The 21330-nt window shown below is 35.2% G+C and overlaps 2 protein-coding genes across 7 annotated transcripts in view; one reads left to right on the top strand and one right to left on the bottom strand.

The window, feature by feature from the left end:
- Superdeath (Suppressor of ER stress-induced death) overlaps positions 1-21330 on the top strand; it is a 48444-nt gene that overhangs the window by 4156 nt on the left and 22958 nt on the right. The window lies entirely within an intron of this gene.
- On the bottom strand, positions 1415-16821 carry LOC143356878 (organic cation transporter protein). Of its 6 annotated transcripts, XM_076792929.1 has the most exons (3): positions 6623-6854; positions 5908-6121; positions 1415-5831 (listed from the first exon to the last, which is right to left on the bottom strand). In XM_076792929.1, the coding sequence occupies exon 3, from the start codon at positions 5134-5136 to the stop codon at positions 3448-3450; it is 1689 nt and encodes a 562-aa protein (XP_076649044.1). In that variant the 5' UTR covers positions 5137-5831; positions 5908-6121; positions 6623-6854; the 3' UTR covers positions 1415-3447. The 6 variants fall into 6 exon arrangements, with proteins under 6 accessions (XP_076649044.1, XP_076649041.1, XP_076649046.1 ...); XM_076792926.1 differs by lacking the exons at positions 5908-6121; positions 6623-6854 and adding an exon at positions 16579-16821; XM_076792931.1 differs by lacking the exons at positions 5908-6121; positions 6623-6854 and adding an exon at positions 15862-16031.

Raw genomic sequence — 21330 nt, forward strand, 5'->3', positions numbered from 1 at the left:
ACGACTATATCATTTTCTATCTGCTAAACATAATAAGAAGGAAAATAAATGTCTATTCTATTTCAATTCGGTTCGTTGTAATACAGGTAAAATATTTTTATTTTGCGTAAAGATCCGCAGTCTAATTATCAGTTGTAAACTATTATGAAGGATTTTTAAACAATAACGGTAATTTCAATGTTCGTAAAAGCATAGAAGTAGGAAAGTAATAGTGAGAATGGTACCAAAAAATTGAGAATATTTCTGTGACTACTAACAATAACACAACTGAAGATGAAGATTGTTAATTGGGAACATTCGAAGAAGAATAGTCAGGAATGTAAAAACAAATACTTTTAATTGTTAAGTAAACATTCTCTTTTATTGACATTATTGCTTTTCTGGCTTAAGAAACTATCGATACGTTTACAATATGTGTTTTCAAAGGATGTGACGTCTCAAACATTAATCATTGATGTAACATTATCAGATATAACTTCTTAAGATCATTAATTCTAATCTATTATAATTTAAATATTTACAAAAAAAAAAAAATTGTATATAGAAACGAATGCATGAAGAAACGACATTACTTATGGGTGCCCCGAAATTTATTACTTACGGGTGCCCCATTACTTATGGGTTGTAAGTTGTAAATCTAATTCTGCTTATAATGTTCTAAGAGCGGTAGCAAAACAACACTCGATGAAAGCTTCAATTTAATAATATGAATGTAACCCATCACAGGCCTAACTTAATCATAATGGATAGCCTAAATTTATTGTCAATGGAACAAAACCCTTGAATCAATAGTAATCAGTTTAAATTAAAACTAACATGATGCAAATTTAGACATAGTCGAGCTTTATACATAGCTAATTCGAATATAAAAACATTTTGACAGGGTTCATTCAGGTTCAATTGGATAATTTCATTAAAAGTGGATTTAGAGAGTAGTGGTTAGCATCTAGACAGTCGTAACACAAACATAAATACAATTGATCTACCAAGAGACAATATAGAGATGATTTAAATATGGATAGGCTCAGTGCAGACTTGAATTAACTAATTATATTTCGAAGGAGTCAATCGACACGTTAGCAAGCAAATAATACCTATGACAAGCTAGTTATGACCTAATCTATGTATGTATACTTAACAGTATCTTAATAATTTGATTAATTCTAAGTTAATTTAAATCGAATTAAGATCTCAGTCAATAACCGAAATATAAACAAACGCCAACTAAAACATCGCAAACGTTTATTTCACACGAAAAAATAACTCGGAACTAACGGGTGAGATTTAACTCAAACTTAACGCACACTTTACTCGAACATAACACTATTCGACTAAAAGAATTGACTTTACATATAGAAAAGACATGTAGTTTAGTTTAATTGTAGTAAATTGGCTAACAAGTATCGTGCTACATTAAGCTAAAACTAACTTTATTAGTTACAAGGGATTGGAAAACTGGCCATTTAGCATAAGTAACTCTGCGTACTCAACAAAATGAACGCTTTCCTTTTACAAAATAGGTCTGCAAATATGCAGAATAATATAAATATGAAACACGTATGATCCAAATGGTTCTGAAATACATAAAAATAGACGTCATATCCTTTATTCAGACGACACCAATTACGTTATCAATCATAAAAGAGAAACACTGCCAATGACTGTCTGCCAAATTGTGCGTTTTTGTTTAAACAGTTGTATGCAGACTTTTCAATTACGTATACGACAAACAGTACCGGTATGCGATATTACCAGTATGCTTTTATGACTGAAGGTAAGTTTCTGCAGTAAAGTACAATTCCGAGAACGTTTTACTAGGTAGACGATATTTATACAATATTATTTTCTTTACGTTTAAGAAAAGAATAACTAGTATTTAGGATAGCGAAGAGTATCTTACCGAAGAATTTTAGAAAACTTTCATATTTTACTGCTCAAAATGAATTTAAAGCTGACATTATATTTAATCGTACTTATTACGATATAAAATAATAGAAAAAGAATATATATATTCAACTTTTATTGTTTAGAACAGGTTTCACATTCACCTTATCCAATGGAATGTCGTAATCCAATTTAACACGCGTGATTAGAGCCATGCATAAATTATCGATAGACAGCACTGCTGTGTTTCTACATACAGTCGTATTACAATCGCAATTGAGAACCCGCAGTACGCATAAGCTATCGTAATTGTATATCCACGGCACTAAGTTACAAAATAATCCTGCAACAAATGCAGCTCGTTACCCGACACAGTAGTTACAATCAACAAACTATTTCCTTACGTCGCATTAAACAACTGTTTCACCGGTTTGTGGTTGAAAGGCAGAGCATCATTAGTAGATTGCAGATCTTTACTTAAAATAAAAATTGTTTGCATCCATTGCAAGAAAGAGGAGTCGAATAGTTTCACTCTTTAATCATTTTAGAGAATGGAAAATAATATTGGTACTTTCAAATTTTCTTAATTTTAAGATTAAGTTAAAATTAAAATTAAATTAAGTTTAAAATTAAAATTCACTTATTTTTGTTATAAATGCATAAAACCTACCGTAGTCTAGTCACTAATTACCAATTCCTACTTATAGGAACACCTAAAAACCCTTGATAACACCCAATCCGAGCATACATTTAAGATTTCTTGTAATTACATTTTGAAAATAGAAAATGTGTCTTTCCTTTTTTTTTAAAACACTGAAGTTATTCTGCCTTACTACTACATACGTACACACATTATCTTCGGCCTCACTATCGTATTTTAGATGAGATCTACATTATCAATAAAAGATCCAAGGCATTCGCTTTTTATAAATTAATCAAATTTACCACATAATAATTTACTAATGTAATTCAACTATTTTCTACATTTATGAAACTTTCAATTCCATTCGATGTACACATTTTTATATTTTTGTACTCACATTCAGTAAATTTGAAAAGTCAATAAATAGAATTAACTTACGATATCGATGATTCAGTACGCTCACGTAAAATTGTTAAACAAGCGAACTATGACTATACGTACACCTATGTAGAATGTACATGTTTTACAAGTCAAGTAAACTACGTAAATTCGCTTATCAATAATTCTATCATTTTTATTTATTGACTGATAAGAGACGACGTATGTATTTAATCTATATAATTCATACCGAGCAACTTATGCATATCGTTAATTGTGATGAGATATTGTTTATTTTTCATTGATCCGTCGTCGATTCATAATAATTGTATAGCACCCCCCCCCCCAGTTCTAACCAATTCATTTGGAAGCTGATTTTTGTTGATATAAACTACACGGTAAAATTGTAATAGTATTGCAACTAGTATTACCCACTGTGTGATACATTCACTGCGCTCCGAATGAGAACCGCTGGGAGGTCTCTCACTCAGAGTCTATCATCGCCTTCAGAATCCGGGGTCATGAAAAATTCCCTCGTAAATTTACTTGGCAGCCTCGGCTCGATTAAGTTTCTCCTTCTCGTCCTTCTCGCCGAGCTGGTTCATCGTCACTTCGTAGCTGGCACTGGTTTTCCTCTTCGAGCCGAAACAAGTTGTGAAATACGTGTCACCGATCCCAAAGTTTTCCCCATCTTCGATGGTCTCAGGCATCGGTTGGTTGACCGTCTCGGGCAAGTACAATGCTAAGAATCCAGACACCAAAGCGACAAACCCGAACAAGACTGCCGGAACTTTGGGGTTGAACGAGTCCAACAGCATGATCATTGGCGTTAAAGCTCCGCTGAGCCTAGCGCACATAGATCCGATGCCCAGAGCGGTGTTCCTAACCACGGTGGGGAACAACTCGGCTGTATAATTGTAGATGACAGCGAAAGAACCGGCTATGCAGGCTTTCCCGAACAAAACGATCGCTACGATCGCAGTAGCGGCCAGGCTGCTTCCTGTCGGCACACTGGAGGCTACGATACAGCAGACTCCGCCAATCAGCATGAACGTGCTAACCAGACATCTTCTTCCGGTCTTGTCCATCAAACAGATCATTAGAATGTAAGAAGGTAATTCGACAAGGCCACTCAGGAACAACATGAGGAAAGGATTGCCAACCAGGTTGCCAGCATTCAGCGACAGCCCGTAGTAGACGAGGGAGTTGGCGAACCAGTTCAAGCAGACGTTTAACATCTTCTTCCTCAAGTTAGGCGTTTTGAAGAGGTCCAGAGCCCCGTGCGATCTGTCTTCTTGTCTAACATGCTGGACCTTGGCTTCGCTGATCAGTTTAGCTGCGTCAATGTCCACGTGATTTCCATTCATCTTCAAACCTTTTTGAACGATCACCAGGGCTTCGCTGACTCTGCCTTGAGCCCAAAGCCATCGCGGCGATTCATCCATCAGCCACCAGTGGCCGACCAAAAGAGCACTGTGCAGACCGTAGACGATCTGCAGCGACATCCTGTCTTTGATCACGGCTCCCCAGACAGCCACCAGCATGAATCCAACCGCGAACGCTAACTGAAACATCACTCCGCAGACCGTTCTCTTCGATGCGCCGACCAGCTCCATGGTCAAGACGAATCCTGTGATGTAAGCGCCGGCCGATCCGAAGATTCCATAAAGAAATCTCAGGGACAGGAAGATATAGTAGTCGTTCACCAAAGCTACGGTCACTCCAAGGATCAACTGAGCTACGCCGGACACGTAGAAGATGATCTTGCGGCCGTATTTGTCAGCCAGGCTGCCCAGGGTCACCGCACCGATGAAAACACCAAACATGTAGGTCGATTGGGCGAGCGAGCCCATCCAACGTTGCGAACAGACGAAATTCCATTCCATTCCACGCGACGATTTAAAGTACTGGGTGTCGTATGTCCACGAGTCGCAGTTTTGCATAGTATTGTTGGCGTCCAAGTAGTGACAAGCGTCCACGACCCGAGGGAGATCTTCGAGCAGCAACGACCCGTTCCAGTTCCGGTCGGCCGACGAAGCGTTCAGAGACTCCAAGGATCCCGGAATGTTGCATTTGTGAGGGGGGACGGCTGCGACTGTTAACAGCGTCAGCATGTGAAGTCCTGCTGTCAACGCACCGAGAATGTGCAACGAGAACTGCCAGCATTGGTACTTGCCAAACTCGCCCAGATGCGACATCAGTTCCTCGAGGTTCCTGTCGACACTCGCCATCGTTGATGCTATCCGCAGGAATGGAGAATCCTCTATTCAAATCCGATACGGGAGGTTTTACTAGGTCTGGACAGTTATCGAACAGTCGTTTTTTGCGTTACATATCCGCCAGAAAAAGATCCAGAAGAGCTTCACGATTCTAGCAGCACTTGTTTCAAATCTAGCTTCGAAGCGTTATTAGTCCTCTATAATGGCTGCTGTGCTCTACCTGCACCTTTTGCTTCAAATTATTATTTTTTCGCTGTTGATCTTATGACTTTTCAACTAGCAGTAGTTGTTGTATTTTTCAGGTACAAGTTCTTCCATCTGATCGTTCGGAGATTCTTCTGGTTTTTCTATTATAATTATAATTGAGTTATCCGCGCCCTTCCAGCATTGCTAGTACTTGACGCGAACGGTTTAGAAGACGAAACGGAATTGATAGTTAAGCTTGAAGAAGCTTGTGGTTGCACGATCGTGTGAAGTGGTCTGTTCGAATGCCCGCGGTGAACTGGATCACTCGGCTGAAGCTGGCACGGTGAACAACAACAACAACTCCTCGTAAGCTGTGTACGCGTTCGATTGACTTTCCACGAAATCTGCTTGACGACCTTGGATCTTAGTCGTGTACGTTCCTTGTCAGACTGTTCGTATCGACTCGAACAGGTTACTGTTGACCGAACAAAATTCGTGCGACGACTCCGGAGATGATCAGTCTGAAAACAAACACGTAGAAATCAAACACAAACGTTCCACACGATTAAACTGGTTGCATCAAAAGTAGATACGGACCAAGAATTTCAGTACAATTTTCTGACAATCTTCGAAATTCGTATGTAGATAGGTATTATCCACGAAACATTAAATTCTCGCAGTCAATTTGACATGTTTTAGACGCACCCTGATATAAACATAATCACCACGTTCGTCATCACTGACAAAATCTTCGAATATTTGGTCATATAATATTCAGCAAGAAACACTTAACGAAGGTAGTTTCGGAATCCTAAAAATGTTATAACAAAGATTGTTGAACATTTAGCAGTTAAATTTTTGAATTCCGTTTGTAATAACACTTTTAAATTTTACATCTCTTCCCTGAATATCCTCTCTGCATACTTCTGTTTACCTCCGATAGTAGTGAAAACGATTCAAATGTTCATTGCAAGTGAGACACCCAGTGTACATATACCGGGAAAAACCGCGTACCATTCGCATTAATATGTGCGGTTAAGAAACTGATAGGCACATATTTTTTCTCGATAATAATTACGCATGAGAAGTATGTATCGTTCAGAACGTTATATTCAGAATTGATATTGAGAAAAACCATTAACGATTGATGCATAATTTTTTTTATTTAATAACGCATAAAGTATTCGTAAGAAATATGTATGCATCCTTTACATTGCAAAAACTTATTTTATTTTACAAAACGAGCGTAAATCCAATTTTTCGAATCAAGCGCGCAGATAGAATGCAATTCGCCACGGTATAAGACTCGAACCTTTTCCGTCGAATGATATTTCCATTGTTCCTCATTTTTCAGGCTCCGCCTCAATTTTTATCAAAGACTCGAAAAGTTCTAGCGAGACGCTAGATGTTCGACTGAGCTCGCAATCACACGGCAGTCTCTATAAACGCGTGTGTAACGCCGTATCACGTGTACAGATAACGCGATGGTTTTCGTTGCCATCTACTGGAAGTAGGATCGATTACCCTAATTTCGAAAGAGTTTTCCCATTTGATAACGTTATTCAACAGATAAGCTCCGATGCCTGTAAATGTCAGAATGTTGCCAGTTTGCCACAGCCTTGCTTTCTATCTTGATTGTGACCTTCTGCGGTTGCAGCGACACTTGTGCTGCATCTAATACGAAAATTAGAATTTTCCCATTTTCTCCGTTTACACGTTAGAAAAAAATTAAATTGTCGTCCGAGTGAATTGCAATCTTCTGAAATTGATTCTTAGAGTAAATGCAAATAAATTATGTACACAATATTCTCACACTATTACTACCGCGTTAACGAAACAATGTATCTATAATTTTGTAGCAAAATTTGGTCGCTAATGACTTAATGATGTTAATGCGACCGTAAGAAAAAAAAACAATTTTATAAAAAAACCGGGTTGTTTCTGAACCATACTATGAAAATTAGAATTTTCCCATTTTTTCCGTTTACACGTTAGAAAAAAATAAAATTGTGGTCCGAGTGAATTGCAATCTTCTGAAATTGATTCTTAGAGTAAATGCAAATAAATTATGTATACAATATTCTTACACTATTATTACCGCGTCAACGAAACAACGTATCTATAATTTTGTAGCAAAATTTGTTCGCTAATGACTTAATGATGTTAATGCGACCGTAAGAAAAAAAAACAATTTTATAAAAAAAAACCGGGTTGTTTCTGAACCATACTATGAAAACATATTACTATAGATTGAATTCTGTGCACGTTCTGAGCCGTTCAATGCAAAGATAGTGCAAGTCGAAACAAGCCAAAACAATGAACCATTGGATGTTTTAAGTAATAGTTCTACAAAACACAATGACGTTATGTTTGTGTTATGCAATCCACGCTAAAATTGTGTTAAAATCATTTCATTCAATGACGATTATACAAAACAAAACGGACGAGGATATACACCACTTGTGACAAGACACTTCGAAAGATATGTTTAAAATAATTTTCATTCGTCCAAGGCAGACTTGATTCGTCCGAAAAAGGTGTTAACATGTTAAAAAAAAAGACCGCATGCTCAATTCTCGCATAGTGTCAAATTGATTCGTAAACTTTTCATACCTGCAGGGCCTTGATCGTTTTCCTAAAGTACTTCGGAATAACCGGTCCCCGTCCGTCGGACTTTTTACTCTCTATTTTTTCGGATCTATTTTTCTATGTCCCAAGCAACGAAATTCTTATCGAAATAATTCCATACGTTCGTCCTGCCTAACGCGCGTTCAACCACTCCGATCATACTTTGTGAATGGCTCGGTGGATATCAAACAGCCATATTGCCAAGTTACTTTCACACGATATTGCGATCATCGGCTCTCGACACGGTATTGCGTACACCTTACGAGTCTACCAAGTGACACGATCGGGTGCCAATGAACTATCGTTAGCATAAATGGAAATGAAACGAGTCTGACACCGCATATAATCATTGGCCTCAAGTTCATAAATTATCACGACTCCGCTATACAATGAATTGACAAATGCATCCGTGTAAACAGTTTCCGCGACTCCATTAACGCAACTTACAATTATGAAGGCCGAGTTCTATCGGCATGTGAAAAATATTTAATGATTTCTGAACGGAACTTACTTCACTGTGCGTATAGTAACGCTATACTTATTCCCGAAAACGAAATATGAAATTTTGTGAAGAAAGACACATTTTGGAAACACAGAAAAATATTTATTTTCTCCTAACTCAATTTCCAATAAAAATGTCAAATCTCGAGACCTTATTTTTTACAGGGTTTCATTCTCCTGTGGAACACATGAAGCGAGATGTTAATTTTTCGTTCTTTAACCTTTTTTGCAATTCTTTAATCGTGCAAATCAATTATTTCAAAATTTTACTCTGTAAGTTGAATTTTTAATATGTAAATTATACATAAGGTTTAAAAGGATTATACTCCGTTTTAGGAAATGCTTTTTAAGAGGTAAGAAACGTGGATAGCAAGTAGCTTCAGGAATGGTTTTTCAGGAAAACTTGATGAGATTGCTCAATGATGAATCTACTGAGAAACTTATTAGCCACTTCAGATCCGTTCGTTGCGAGTCCACGCAAGATATTTCCCAAGATCTAACCAGGAAAATACCATCCCAGATTTATTAAAGGAATTGCTAGCTAATTTTACACTAAACCTGTCACAGTCAAACGACCGGTTTTATATTCTACGATTATTAAAATTATAAAAACGCACTCATAAAATATGACGAAATAAACCTTGTTCAAGCGTACGGACAATCCGAATACATATAACGTTGTAATTTTTATGAGGCAACATTTACTAGATACTTTTAATACTTGGCACGTTTAATGTTAAATATATGAGACGATCATTTATTGAAATTAATACATTCTTGAGAGTAATTTTTTTTAGTTCACCTTATTTATATACTTTTATATCAAGATTATGTAGTGCATGTGACACTACTATTAAAAATTAGTTGTACGTTAAATGTCAAAAAGGTTGTATCTTAATTAGTCAAAATATTATTATTGTTGTATAAACCTACAACGACTACGCCCATTACTTCGGCTATAAAATCAATGTAAATTCGTGTTCTTTTGAATTATGTTTTATTCGAACGTGTTGAAGAATACGGTTTGATTAAATTGATTGGAAAATGACAGAATACATGTAATCGTATAAAAACTATATAAAAAAAATAAGGCAGTTCATTGATTAATATTATCATCGAATGTTTGTTCAATGATACGTCGTATAAAATGTAATTTAATAATTACAATAAGTTTTGTTTTTTTACTTAATGAAATGCAACATCTCTACCTTTTCTCAAGTATCGAAATTACAGCTGTGTAAGAATGGAAAAAGAATTACATCGTATGTAAGAATAGAAAATGTGCTTTTATTGTCAAATACTTATTTATTAAATTCGAGTGTAAATATTACAAACAGTATAAGAGCATCGATGTTTCAACAATTTCTGAAGGATAAAAGTAGGTATGTATAAAAAAAAACTATACAAAATCTGTGTCGATTACATCATCGTAAGAATCCAATACGACTTACTCATACTGTGAACGTCATTTTAGTATGCTTGTATGCCCTGTGGTGACAACGACCAGAAAAATTGCATGCATATATGCGCCAATGATGCAAATGGACAGAGGATAACACATTCGCATATAAATCATTAAAACGAATAAATTGGTTATAATATAGTGGTCCGAATTGTCAAATAGTAATCAAATTATACTAACAAACTAAAATCATTCGAAAAATATCGTTCGTAGATAAAGGTTGAAGAAGATAAAAAAAGTATATGTACGTAAAAGTACATGTATATGTAAAAGTGTATGTATTTGCTCTTCAAAAGCACATGATTCCACATTTTATGCATTTTTAATGAAAATGAGCAGATACAGTTAAAAACTGTGAATAGATTAAAAGACTTTAAGAGTATCAATATATTATTTTTGCTACATTAAAATTATTAGTGAAAAATATAAATTTATATTTAGCTTCTGTGCCTGGCAATTGATGCGCAGATTTTTTATTTTGCATAAAGATCCAGAGTCTACTAATGATTATTGTTTTCAAAAGATCCTCAAGATTCTGGGAAACAGAATAGCACAAGGTGCCCTACAGTAGTAACTCTTTGAGAACAACGAGCAACTTTAAGGAAAGTTATGAATTCGAAAAAGATAACGACGCTTGTAAATGTTGGAATGAAAACGAATATTAGAAATGTTCGACGCGTTTTGCAAAGTTTTGTGCAAAATAAATGGAATTCAGTAAGTATTTGAAATGCGAGAAAGCGAAGAATCTCCATTGTCGTACAAGGAAGGTTCGAATTTTGTACAGAAGCTCTTAAAATGGATAATGTACAAATGTTATCTTTGCAGATAAAAGTAGTCTCATTTGGACCTAATACCTGAAAATACCAGAGACTGAGAGAGTTATGGAACTTTTTAATCGGTGTGATTTAAAATAGGGACCATAGAAATTTTTTTAAAAAAAGCTTTTACAGTATAAGTTCCGATGAGTATAGATAAAAAAAGTTCTTGAAAATAAAAACTTTAATACAACTTATAGAATAGCCAAATAAAAATTGTATTATGTAACAGAGACATATACTTTGCCCATCAATAATAACAAAGTTCTCAACCATTGTCACAAATATTGAACGCTATTCCATGAATTGTATTACAATGATATTAATATAATGATATAATGCAAAATAAAATTTGTATGTGTATTTGTATCTCTACTTTTTTAAAGGTTTTAATAAATTTAAGGTGATATAAACATCAGAAAGTATGCTGAACTGGTGAACAAACAAATCTAAACGCACGCCGTATATGTAACTTGTTGGGAAAAATTATGTTTTACCAACAAAAGTAAGATAATGTTACCATTCGTACTAGACAGGTAGTATAGAAGTATACAGGGTGGGCCATCAGTTATTACCACCTTGATTTACGTCATTATTGTACGTAGCGAGAAATGTTTCGATGGAGATTAATCAAACGGTTTCAAAAGATGCACATACTGGTGTTATTAGTTTTTTTTTGCTGGTGGACGCGTCAAGGACTTATGAAGGTTAACTTTGTTTTTATGCTGCTCGACTCTACTTGTAATACCTGCATTTTTGCTGATGAAAAAGCTTGTTTACACTTTAAAAATTTTACAACTGAAGCTAGTTTGTAAGCGTATCACGGTCAGCGAACAAAATTTTTGTTTTTTGTTGCTTATTCAATAAAATCGTATAAATTTGTACTTTGTGTTATCTTTTGCCGGGCAGTGCAGCGCATGAAAACTATCGAAAAATTATTTTTGGAAACTTACATTTTCGAACTCGCCTCTGAAATCACCCGAGAGTTTCGGCTCCTCGATCTACGCCTTTCGTTTATTGAGAGAGACGAAGTCGAACAATGAATTAATCGATCAGCCGTGTGCCCCCACTTTTTAAAGCTCGTTGAGTCTCCTTGTCCAATTACGAAACGTCCCTAATTTGTACTACAGAGTTAATAGATCAGGACGCGAAGGTAGACTATCGTCTCGCGATGCTCGGCCGCTTGATTGTTCGCCGAGGAATGTTGAACATGACTGATCCGTCGAATGCAAGATAAACTGGAGCAAACCGTTACGAAAGGTGCACGTGTGTAGGTTTATGTATCAGATCACGTGCACTTGTTCTTGTGAGTTTCCAGTACTTGAAATCGAAGTACTTACATATGTACATCCAAGTATCCGTTAAGATCTTCACGAGTATTTTGCTCGATCACAACGAAAACAGTATTAATAGGATCGACCACTTGGTTGATCCAAGCGAATTTTATTCGAGAGAAACGCGTTTCAGTTTTTGTCTTCTCGGTCGGCGTCGTTGCAAATGCAACGCGTTCTCGTAATTAAAAGCAACCGATTAGAAAGGAGCAATTACAACACGTATTTTCATTTCAGTGTGTGTCTGGGGCAACGATTCGTAGAAGAGAAAGTCATTGTCCGGTGGCTACCTACTCGCTGTTTACGCGACGTGTCTATCTTATGCTAATTTGACACTGTCCTGGACTTCGAAGATTTCCGTTTGCGCATTTTCCCGATATTTACACCAACGAAATTCTGTTCGAAAATAAGATTTACTTAGCGATGTCAGTTTAATGAGAAATTAAAAGAAACTACAATACTAACGAGATTATGTTAAATCTGAACGGCCATGCAACATCTTTCACACTCAAAGTACTCATATTATGAAGCATTCAGTTTATTTGTAACAAACAAAACACTAGACAGTACCGTTTTCACCCGACTACAAGAATTTCTAAAAAAGTTACAGGCAGTCTCATAATTGATGGCACACACTTGTAATCGGAATAACTTTTTTATAAATGGACCAAGCGACATCAGTTGTTCTGCCAAGCTAGACAGGATAAAGAAAATTTTTGAAAAATTGAATGTACTCTGAATTACCAAAAAAAAAAAAGAAAGAAAGAAAAAAGAGTAAAAATTGCTTTTTACAACTCCTTTATTCGGGCTCCTTTGTTGGAACGAAAATATAAAAAAGTGGGTTTTATAGACTTAGACAATCTATAGGTATACATGCTGAGAATTTCATCGAAATTGGTTGATTGGTTTACGAGTTACAAACGATCAAAAGTGGTGAAAATCGCCGAAAATAGTCTAAAAATCGTGCAAAACTGTAATTTTCACCGGAGCTTATCACTCATAAATCAATTGCATTTTTTAAGTTTTCGTTGCAATCGCAAATAAAAAAATTGTAAAAAGTTATTTTTACTATTTTTTCCAAAATTCAGAAGAAATGTAATTTTTCCAAAATTTTCATTACATATCATCTAGTAAACTAATCCATCTATCTCGGCAGAAAAACGAAAGTTTGGTCAATTAATACAAAAAGTTATTCCGACCGTTGCATTTGTAAACACGATTAAATGCAATTTAAAGTAGCCGGTCGAATTAAAAGAATTTAAAAATATATCGATGTGTCAGATTCAGCTGACTATAATCATTGAATGTAGAATGAAATTATTATTTGGCTGCTGTTTTGTATAATTTATACGTACAATTGTTATTTTGCATAAAGCCCCACAGTCCAGTGATTGGAACAGTGGGATCTTGAATTAGTACAGAGAGTGTTCGAATTCATTATGTAATAATGATAAACACTTGTCCAAGAGAATTTGATGCATGATCGTACATCTATTTTAGTCGTATGGTATTTCGCAAAAGATTCGCGATTCGTAGTTTTCGAAGTGAACTATTCGCGTTGGAGGTGAAGATGCAGTGATTACTATCTCGTGTAAACTAATCCAGGAAACGGAATCATTATTATGCCGGTGTGGCAAGCAATCTTGCAAGAACCGTAAGGCGAGCCATGTATCGACATTCCAGGATAGTTGCCAAGCAGGAAATATTTGTAAAAGGGGGCTGGACGATGATGCCGAATTACTTGATGGAAGAAAAAATCTGCTTAACGGGTGTAGAAGAGTGAAGTGTATAGTTACAGTCTGTTTCAGAATTGCGGAGACTTTCAGAAGTGCAGTGTGTATTTTGAAAGTGTTCGGCTTATATCGACAATAACTCTACGATATTTTCGGAATTTTAAGATATTCTGTTCCTTTTCAAATACGTTACACTGACAAAAATTGGATTTTTGTGCAATTTGTACAGTCGAAACATTATTGAACATTTAAGAAGTATACCCAACGATTAATACGTATATCAATTATTATTGTGTATTGCACATGCGGTGCAAGAAACTTCTGGAAAGCTTATCGTAACCTTCTGTATGGCCCTAATTAATAACTGATAATCCCAAAAACTGATTGGGTCATGTTTCCTCCTCTACGTGCTAGATTATAGCACAATAATATTGAAATTTCGACAAGACGATAATATACAGCCGAGTATATTGAATCGGTAGTAGCCGATTTTTAAACATATATTTATTGTTGACGTTCAAGACGAGGATAAACTCCACTCGAGAATGGCAAAACCGAGTGTAAGTATGTGAGTGGGAAACGATTAAAATTTCACACTGAAATTTATTAAAAGTATACGAATGAGAATTGATAGACTGATTGCTCGTAATAAAGCAACAGCCAATTATTAAAAATGACTTTCGTTCAGACGTCTTATTAAGATGTTTATATTATCTTTTCAGAAATGAATTTCTACTGTCATTCACCCAAAACAACTGCACTCTTCAATTAATTAACAGAAACTTTTTATGCGAAACTTTTTTTACAAATTTTTGTTTATCAATTTTACTTATCATTATATTACTTATTATTACTTATCATATTATTGGTATTTTTTGAAAGTATTTTAGTATTATTTGAAAGTACCAACATATTATTTTCCATTCTATAAAACTATTAAAGTAGCAGAGATATTTCCATTCTGTCCTTAAAATGAACCTGAAGTAATTTTGGAGATAATTGTGAAAAAAAATCGTAAAGCACGAATTTGTGTGCATAGTTTTGAGACATCCTGTACAACCCGTAATAGCATTGACGTTCGAGACTCTTCCCTTACTACCAGTTTGCAGCAACATTTCGCTGTCGTCCGATGCATATGTATTCAGGACGTTTCACAAACAGGCGTATTAATTTCCCATAACCTTCGCGCATGCATGTTTCCTATTTAATTCACACTTAAGATAAAACGGTGAATTTTTCATTTGGAAAACTATTTTCATTGGGTAAGATTTTACGAATATCGGAGGTACAGTTGTAATACCTTAAATATAATTGAAGTGAAATGCATGATTTCCTTTAACCTTTACTTTACCGTTAGATATTAATCAATATTCATATATCAATATATATATTATATATATCAATATTTATCAATTTGTGATTCATTATTGAATCTTTTCTTCGACATGCATAATTCATCGGAATTTTTTTGGTAAATGTGCATAAATGTTTGTGCACCTCACCGATTACGATGACTTTTTAATACGTTGTCAGGACGAAGATTGTGAACAACTTATTATTTGCGCGAGATGACTGTCGGCAAACAGTCAACGAGCAAAATGTGCGGCCAGCAAAGTGCTAAGGAATAATTTCCAAATGGTGTCGCGTGTGGTATAATTTTCACGAAACAATCTCAATTGTTTATTAGCGCGTGTTCTTGTAAAAACACGTCTAACGATAGACAAAGAAATATTTATATTGCATTAGTCGTTGACCCACGTGGCCACTGTCAGCACAGCTTCGAAGTTGCAGAAGCCGTCTAAACGTGTTCGTTACTAGTCTTATAGTTCGCTCGGAAGCAATACGACTCGTTCTCTGTTTTTGTCGGATAGTAGATTAGAATCTGATCAGAAATAGTTGTAGACGATAAAAACCTCACCGATCTCGGATACATTAATCGCGCGGCTTTCAAAGCAATATACCTAAACGCGCGTAACTCTTCCGAAGGACAAAAATGTAGTACGTATAAAGCACCATACTTTAATTAAAGTCGACAATTTCCCTTATGAAAATGAAACCACCACACACTTGTTTTCACTCACTTGTTTTCGTCCATCGATCATGTAACTTCATCGCATAAACTGTCACAGCGGAAGTACTTTTTCTTATATCTTTCACGTTTGTTTTTTATCGCCAGCGTCATCTTCGAAACTTTATTTGACAACCACACTACAGGAACCTTTATCAAGGTTGAACACGTTATCCAGGATAGTTTGGCTCGCGCCAAGACCGAGACAAGATAATGTGATCGTCATTAGCAAGATCGTTGCTTTAACGAAAACGGTTCGCAACAGAATATTGGATTTTTAAGCGAGACCTCCCACGAACGCTGACTTCGATCACATTGATCCAATATACTTAAATGGATTCCAAGGCTCTATTGCACTGCGAGATCATGAAATATTGTGTGGCATTGCGTTCACTTCTATTCGGTGTATCACAGTCGATCAAAGAAATATTTGAGTGAAAAGCCGATAGGAAAGCTAACTGGGAAAATTATAGAAATCTTCGATCGCAGTTTGTGAAATCATTCGGTTCCCTATAAAATCGTCTTAGTTTTCGATACGTTACGTTTCGCGAATGCGTGTTACTATCATTCAAACTCGTTATTAATTAACAGTTGATCGTTGCTTTGTTCAGTGATAACTACCCAACGTCTGTCAACTGTAACGATTGGCGTGTGCCGAGTAATTTAGGGTGAGGGCGAGTCGCGAGAGTGGTAACTGGAGTGACAATACGGGTGGCAATAAAGTACTTACCATGAGCACGGTGGTTATGCGGTGAACATTGAAAATCAAGGAATGATTGTTAGTGATTGTTGAGGCACTAAATGATCAACAGCCGAAAGGAGGCAACCGTCTGCGACCGGATGAAAGTGAACGAAGCGCTCTGGCGAACAAATCGTGTACTTCTTATTGGTAGGAGATAATGAAGTCATAGCGGTGCGAAATAAAAATTTTCTGATGGATGAAACTCTGATAGCCACGGTGTACTTTCGAACAAATTTATGACTGATCAACTTGTGGGTAGATGTCATACAGCTGTCGCATAATTATCTGTGTTTATACGTTTCGAGTGTTATCGGGCGAAACGTTCCAGAAAACGACAAACGCGTTTGAACAGCGATTGCCTTCTTACAATATGCAATGGGTTATCTATGTTTCGAGCACTTTGTTTCAGTTTAATGTCATTCCTAAGTTGGACAATAGTACACCTGAATCTATTTCTATGCGGCATGTTTGTAAATAATTTTCATACGGGTTTCTACAAGTTGTACATTTTAGTAACTTTTAACACATTTTCTACTGTGCGAAAGAAGACTCCACGTATGCGTGCAAATATCGGAAATTGTAGTACAATAGAAACGAACCAAATAAAGAATGTAAATATAGGTAATAGTATCAAGTGCTAATGAACTTTAAAACTTCCAATTTTCATAGTTTACACGTGAGCCGTTCAATGCGAAAGTGGTGTAAGTCAATATTTTTCTGTTTGGTGTAACACATCTCGAGGGTTTAATCGTCATTAAAGAAAATTACTGTAATAGAATTGTAGCGTGGCTCGCACAAGACAAACGCGTATCATAGAACTTTTACTTAAATCTTCATTATTCAATGATTAACTATTTAGACTTTTCACGAAAAAGTAACGTAAAATGGTTACGTCCAGTGCTTCAAAGATTTAGTATTAACGGCTTCGTAACTGTGTTCAGGTGGTCGCAATTAAAGGTAGTGTCCACATACTTCTGAGCGGCAATGTACTTCGTTCCCAAATATCTGAGCAATATTGAATAGCGATTTTCCTTAGTTTCTTTAAATGTGAAAAACAAGGTAGGGAATAAGAAGGTTAAATAAGGTTTAAGACACGAGTGAACGTGTAATATTCATTCAAGTAGCAAGGAGTCAGCACTTGTTATCCGATTATGCGATTTATTTTATGAACACTAGTACATACTATGTAGAAGTAGGAGAGGAACGAATTGAGAGGTAAGTGGATAATGACATGGATACAGTTATGCAGTTGACCGAGTGTTATCGAGACACATAACTGACCTTCTCCACTCGACTCGCACATGCTAGAAATTCGTTGAAATTCTTAATACACTCCACATATGGCAAATACCGTTTCCAACCATTTGGAAACCATAATTTTAATTGCAAACCAAAATACCATAATTCTAAAGAACATTCACTCTAGAACCTTGTCATTTGTCAATATGGAATAATGATAAAATAGAAACTTAACATCTAGAATATTATTAAAAATGATTATGCCCTTAATGTCAGTAATGAGATTCGCAGAGTAGTATTCACAAATTATTTATTAGGCGCGTTACGTACATTTTCATTTTGAAAAAATTGTAATATTACTTATTGCTTTTACGTACCATTCGCAACCCGAGAAATACAACTTTGCTCGAGTATGTAAACACTTTTTAAACATTTTTAAGTTCGTAACGACAGTCACTTAACTGTACCGCTTTTTACTAGTAAATTACACGTTGTATAAGGAAAGGTATCAAACAAAAAATTGCACATTTTTGTTTATTGACGCATTTAAGCGATCGAGCTTGTAGAAGGGAAGAATATCGAATTCCTTCTTGGGAGGCTCTCGAGGGTTGGATAGGAGCGAATCGAAAATCCAGTGGGTATGTACCCGTAATTCGAACCTACATGCAGGACGTGCTCCACCTACACAGTACCTGGTTGGGTTACAGTTCATTGTGGTGTACTCTTACGGAACAAAACACCGTCATCTACTATTGTAACGAACGCGAACCGAGTGAACCAAGGAGATTCGTTCTTCGGCCGCAGACATGAAATTCGGCGGGCTTCTTCCGGTCGGAAGTAAGCTTCTTCGCGAGAGAGGCGAAACTTCCCTTCAAGCAGATTCTTTCTTATCCGATTACTTTCCTTTCTACTCAAAATTTCTTATTCCGAGACTTCGTTCAGACTAGTGTTCCTCCTCGAGAATTCTTTCTCGAGAAATTTTATAATTGATTATTTCTGATTTCTCGAGAAATTTAAATCTAGGAAAATTCTTATGAATCTCATTTACTTTATAACATATAAATGCTTAAATTCTCTTAAATTCTTATTTAAAACTTTAGAAAAACTGAATACTGAATTGAGTAATGAGTTTCTTGTTGTTATTACAGAAGAAATATCTAAAAGAAGAGACAAGATTGTTGTATCCCTTATAAAATATCTGCATAACCCAGAATCTCTGCAAAAAGATTCAGAAGATACATTTTTTTATTTAACATCCAAGGCAGATATGTATAAAATGGCAAAACAAATTCTAAGCAGACTTTTTGGAAAATATAACAATGATTCTTATGAAAATAGTGAAAAACCTTCAGATTCTCAGAATGAGGAACTATCACTGGAAAAACAGTTAGAATTAGAAATTGCAGACAGTCTTCAAGAATTTAGTGTCAAGAGTTTAGCGGCAGAAGAAAATAAATTCCGGACTCTAACAACGGAATTCCAAATTTTTGAGTCCACTGGAAAAAGGACACCCAATCTTCAGCAAATTTTGGATGAAAGAAATGAAAGAAAATGAAAGAAATTTTTCTACGGCTATAGATTTTGTTACAAAAAAAAAAAAAGAAGTAGATTGTCTGATTCTACATTAGACGCATTATGCTTCTTAAGAAGTCATTTCAAAACAAAAGCGTAATGTTTCACTTTATAAAAATTTGGTAAAAGTTTCCCAATATTTTTTTATTTTATTAAAAATTCTCGAGAATTCTCGAGAATTATCGAGAAATATAGTCTTAGTTCTCATTTCTCGAGAAATGAAAAATGTTGAGAAATCAGGAACACTACTTCAGACCTTGATATTCTGTTAGGTTGTTGCATACGAAATGTCGTTAAACGAATATTACTTTTGTCGAGATAAACTCATTGGCTACAGTAACTACCATTGTAATCCATATATTCTATCAATGAATTACAGTCAGTCTCACACCTAATTAGACTGCGGATTTTTATACAATTTCCAATTTTGGCCGACAAATTTTAAGAAAATGTAAGAGAATGTAATAAAACCCTATTTTTCATGAGAAAAACCTCTGTAGATCCAAAACAAATACACATCGTACTAAATTCTATCTAATTTTGTATTATAGCATTGTTTGAACATTTTCATAGGCCATAAATGCATAAAGATGCGCAGTCTATTCATAATTGATGGCATACAGATTAAATCTGAATAACTATCTTACAAATGGACTTTAATTTTTCTGCCAAGCTGATTCGTTTACTAGATGATGTAATGGAAATTTTAGAAAAATTACGTTTAGTCGGAATTATATACAGGAAGTTATATACATGTTAGAAATTTCATTGAAATTGATTAACTGGTTTATGTGATTAAATTCTACTTATTTCCGATTAATTCGGGTAACAGAGATTCTAGTATATTTAACCGAAGTTCAACTGACACTGAGATCCAACTTACAAAATAGTCGCTAATTCAGACTTAATTCAATCTTCATGACTGTTTCAGTTCGTAAAGTTCTATTATATTTGATGGGAACGTTCAGAGGCCGAGCCCGTTATTGAACGTTTTTGTAAGAATTGAGTATTGTCATAACTCCTGCTGCTATGTAGTGTTATTTCGTACATCTTCTTATTTCACTTTATCCTATCACATAATAAAGAAACGTAAACAGGATGAAGAGCGTACGTTACGTAAATTGGACATGTTGTAGAATAATTTTAAACTGACTTGGTTTGAAACATCAAACTTATAACATAACCTTTCAAAATCCTGTTTTGCAATAAATTTGAAGTCTGAATTTCTGATATTTTTATATTCACTTTAATCCTTACGAAATTATATATAAAACTAAATGAAAAATAAAGTAATTATGTTAAATTAACACTTTGAACGTCCAACTAGAAACCCCAAAAATTCCATAAAATTAAAGTGTTATTTAATGAAATAAAAATTGCAAAAAATTAAATGTATGATACTGAATAATCCTCCAACTTTCTTGCATGTTACAGATCCTAATCAAGTTTAGTACAATGAATATATCAACGCAAAAATTAATTTTAAAACCTGCACAAATAATTCCGTCACCCTCATATGGGTGACGCGGCGACGAACGTGTTAATTAATTAAATTAAATAAGTAATTGCTTTATTAATTATTAATAAAGTTTGCACTGTTATATTTACAATCCTTCTTATTATCAATTATTTTCTTTTGTGTGTCCCTTACCTTTCTTATAATATCATTTTATTTCTTATAACGACTATTATTTCGTATCACTATATTTCACTTTGAAAATACTTTGTTAATTATTATAGGTAATTGATGTGCTAATGATGGCAATTGCGAGAAATATTTCGTGTCAAATTCCGCGCGCAAGCTTTGTGTGACGAACGATTTACGTATCATGAGTCGCCACGGGTAGCAAAGATGATTTCAATCAATTAGGGACACGCGCCTGAATCAATTACCCACCTCCTGATGATTTAGAGGATTATTGGGTACTT

This window comes from Halictus rubicundus, chromosome 8 (genome assembly GCF_050948215.1).
Source record: "Halictus rubicundus isolate RS-2024b chromosome 8, iyHalRubi1_principal, whole genome shotgun sequence".
Taxonomy (NCBI): Eukaryota; Metazoa; Arthropoda; class Insecta; order Hymenoptera; family Halictidae; genus Halictus; species Halictus rubicundus.

Excerpts from the sequence above, each read along its gene's own strand:
- LOC143356878 (XM_076792926.1), bottom strand. The coding sequence starts at position 5,136 with ATGGCGAGTGTCGACAGGAACCTCGAGGAACTGATGTCGCATCTGGGC.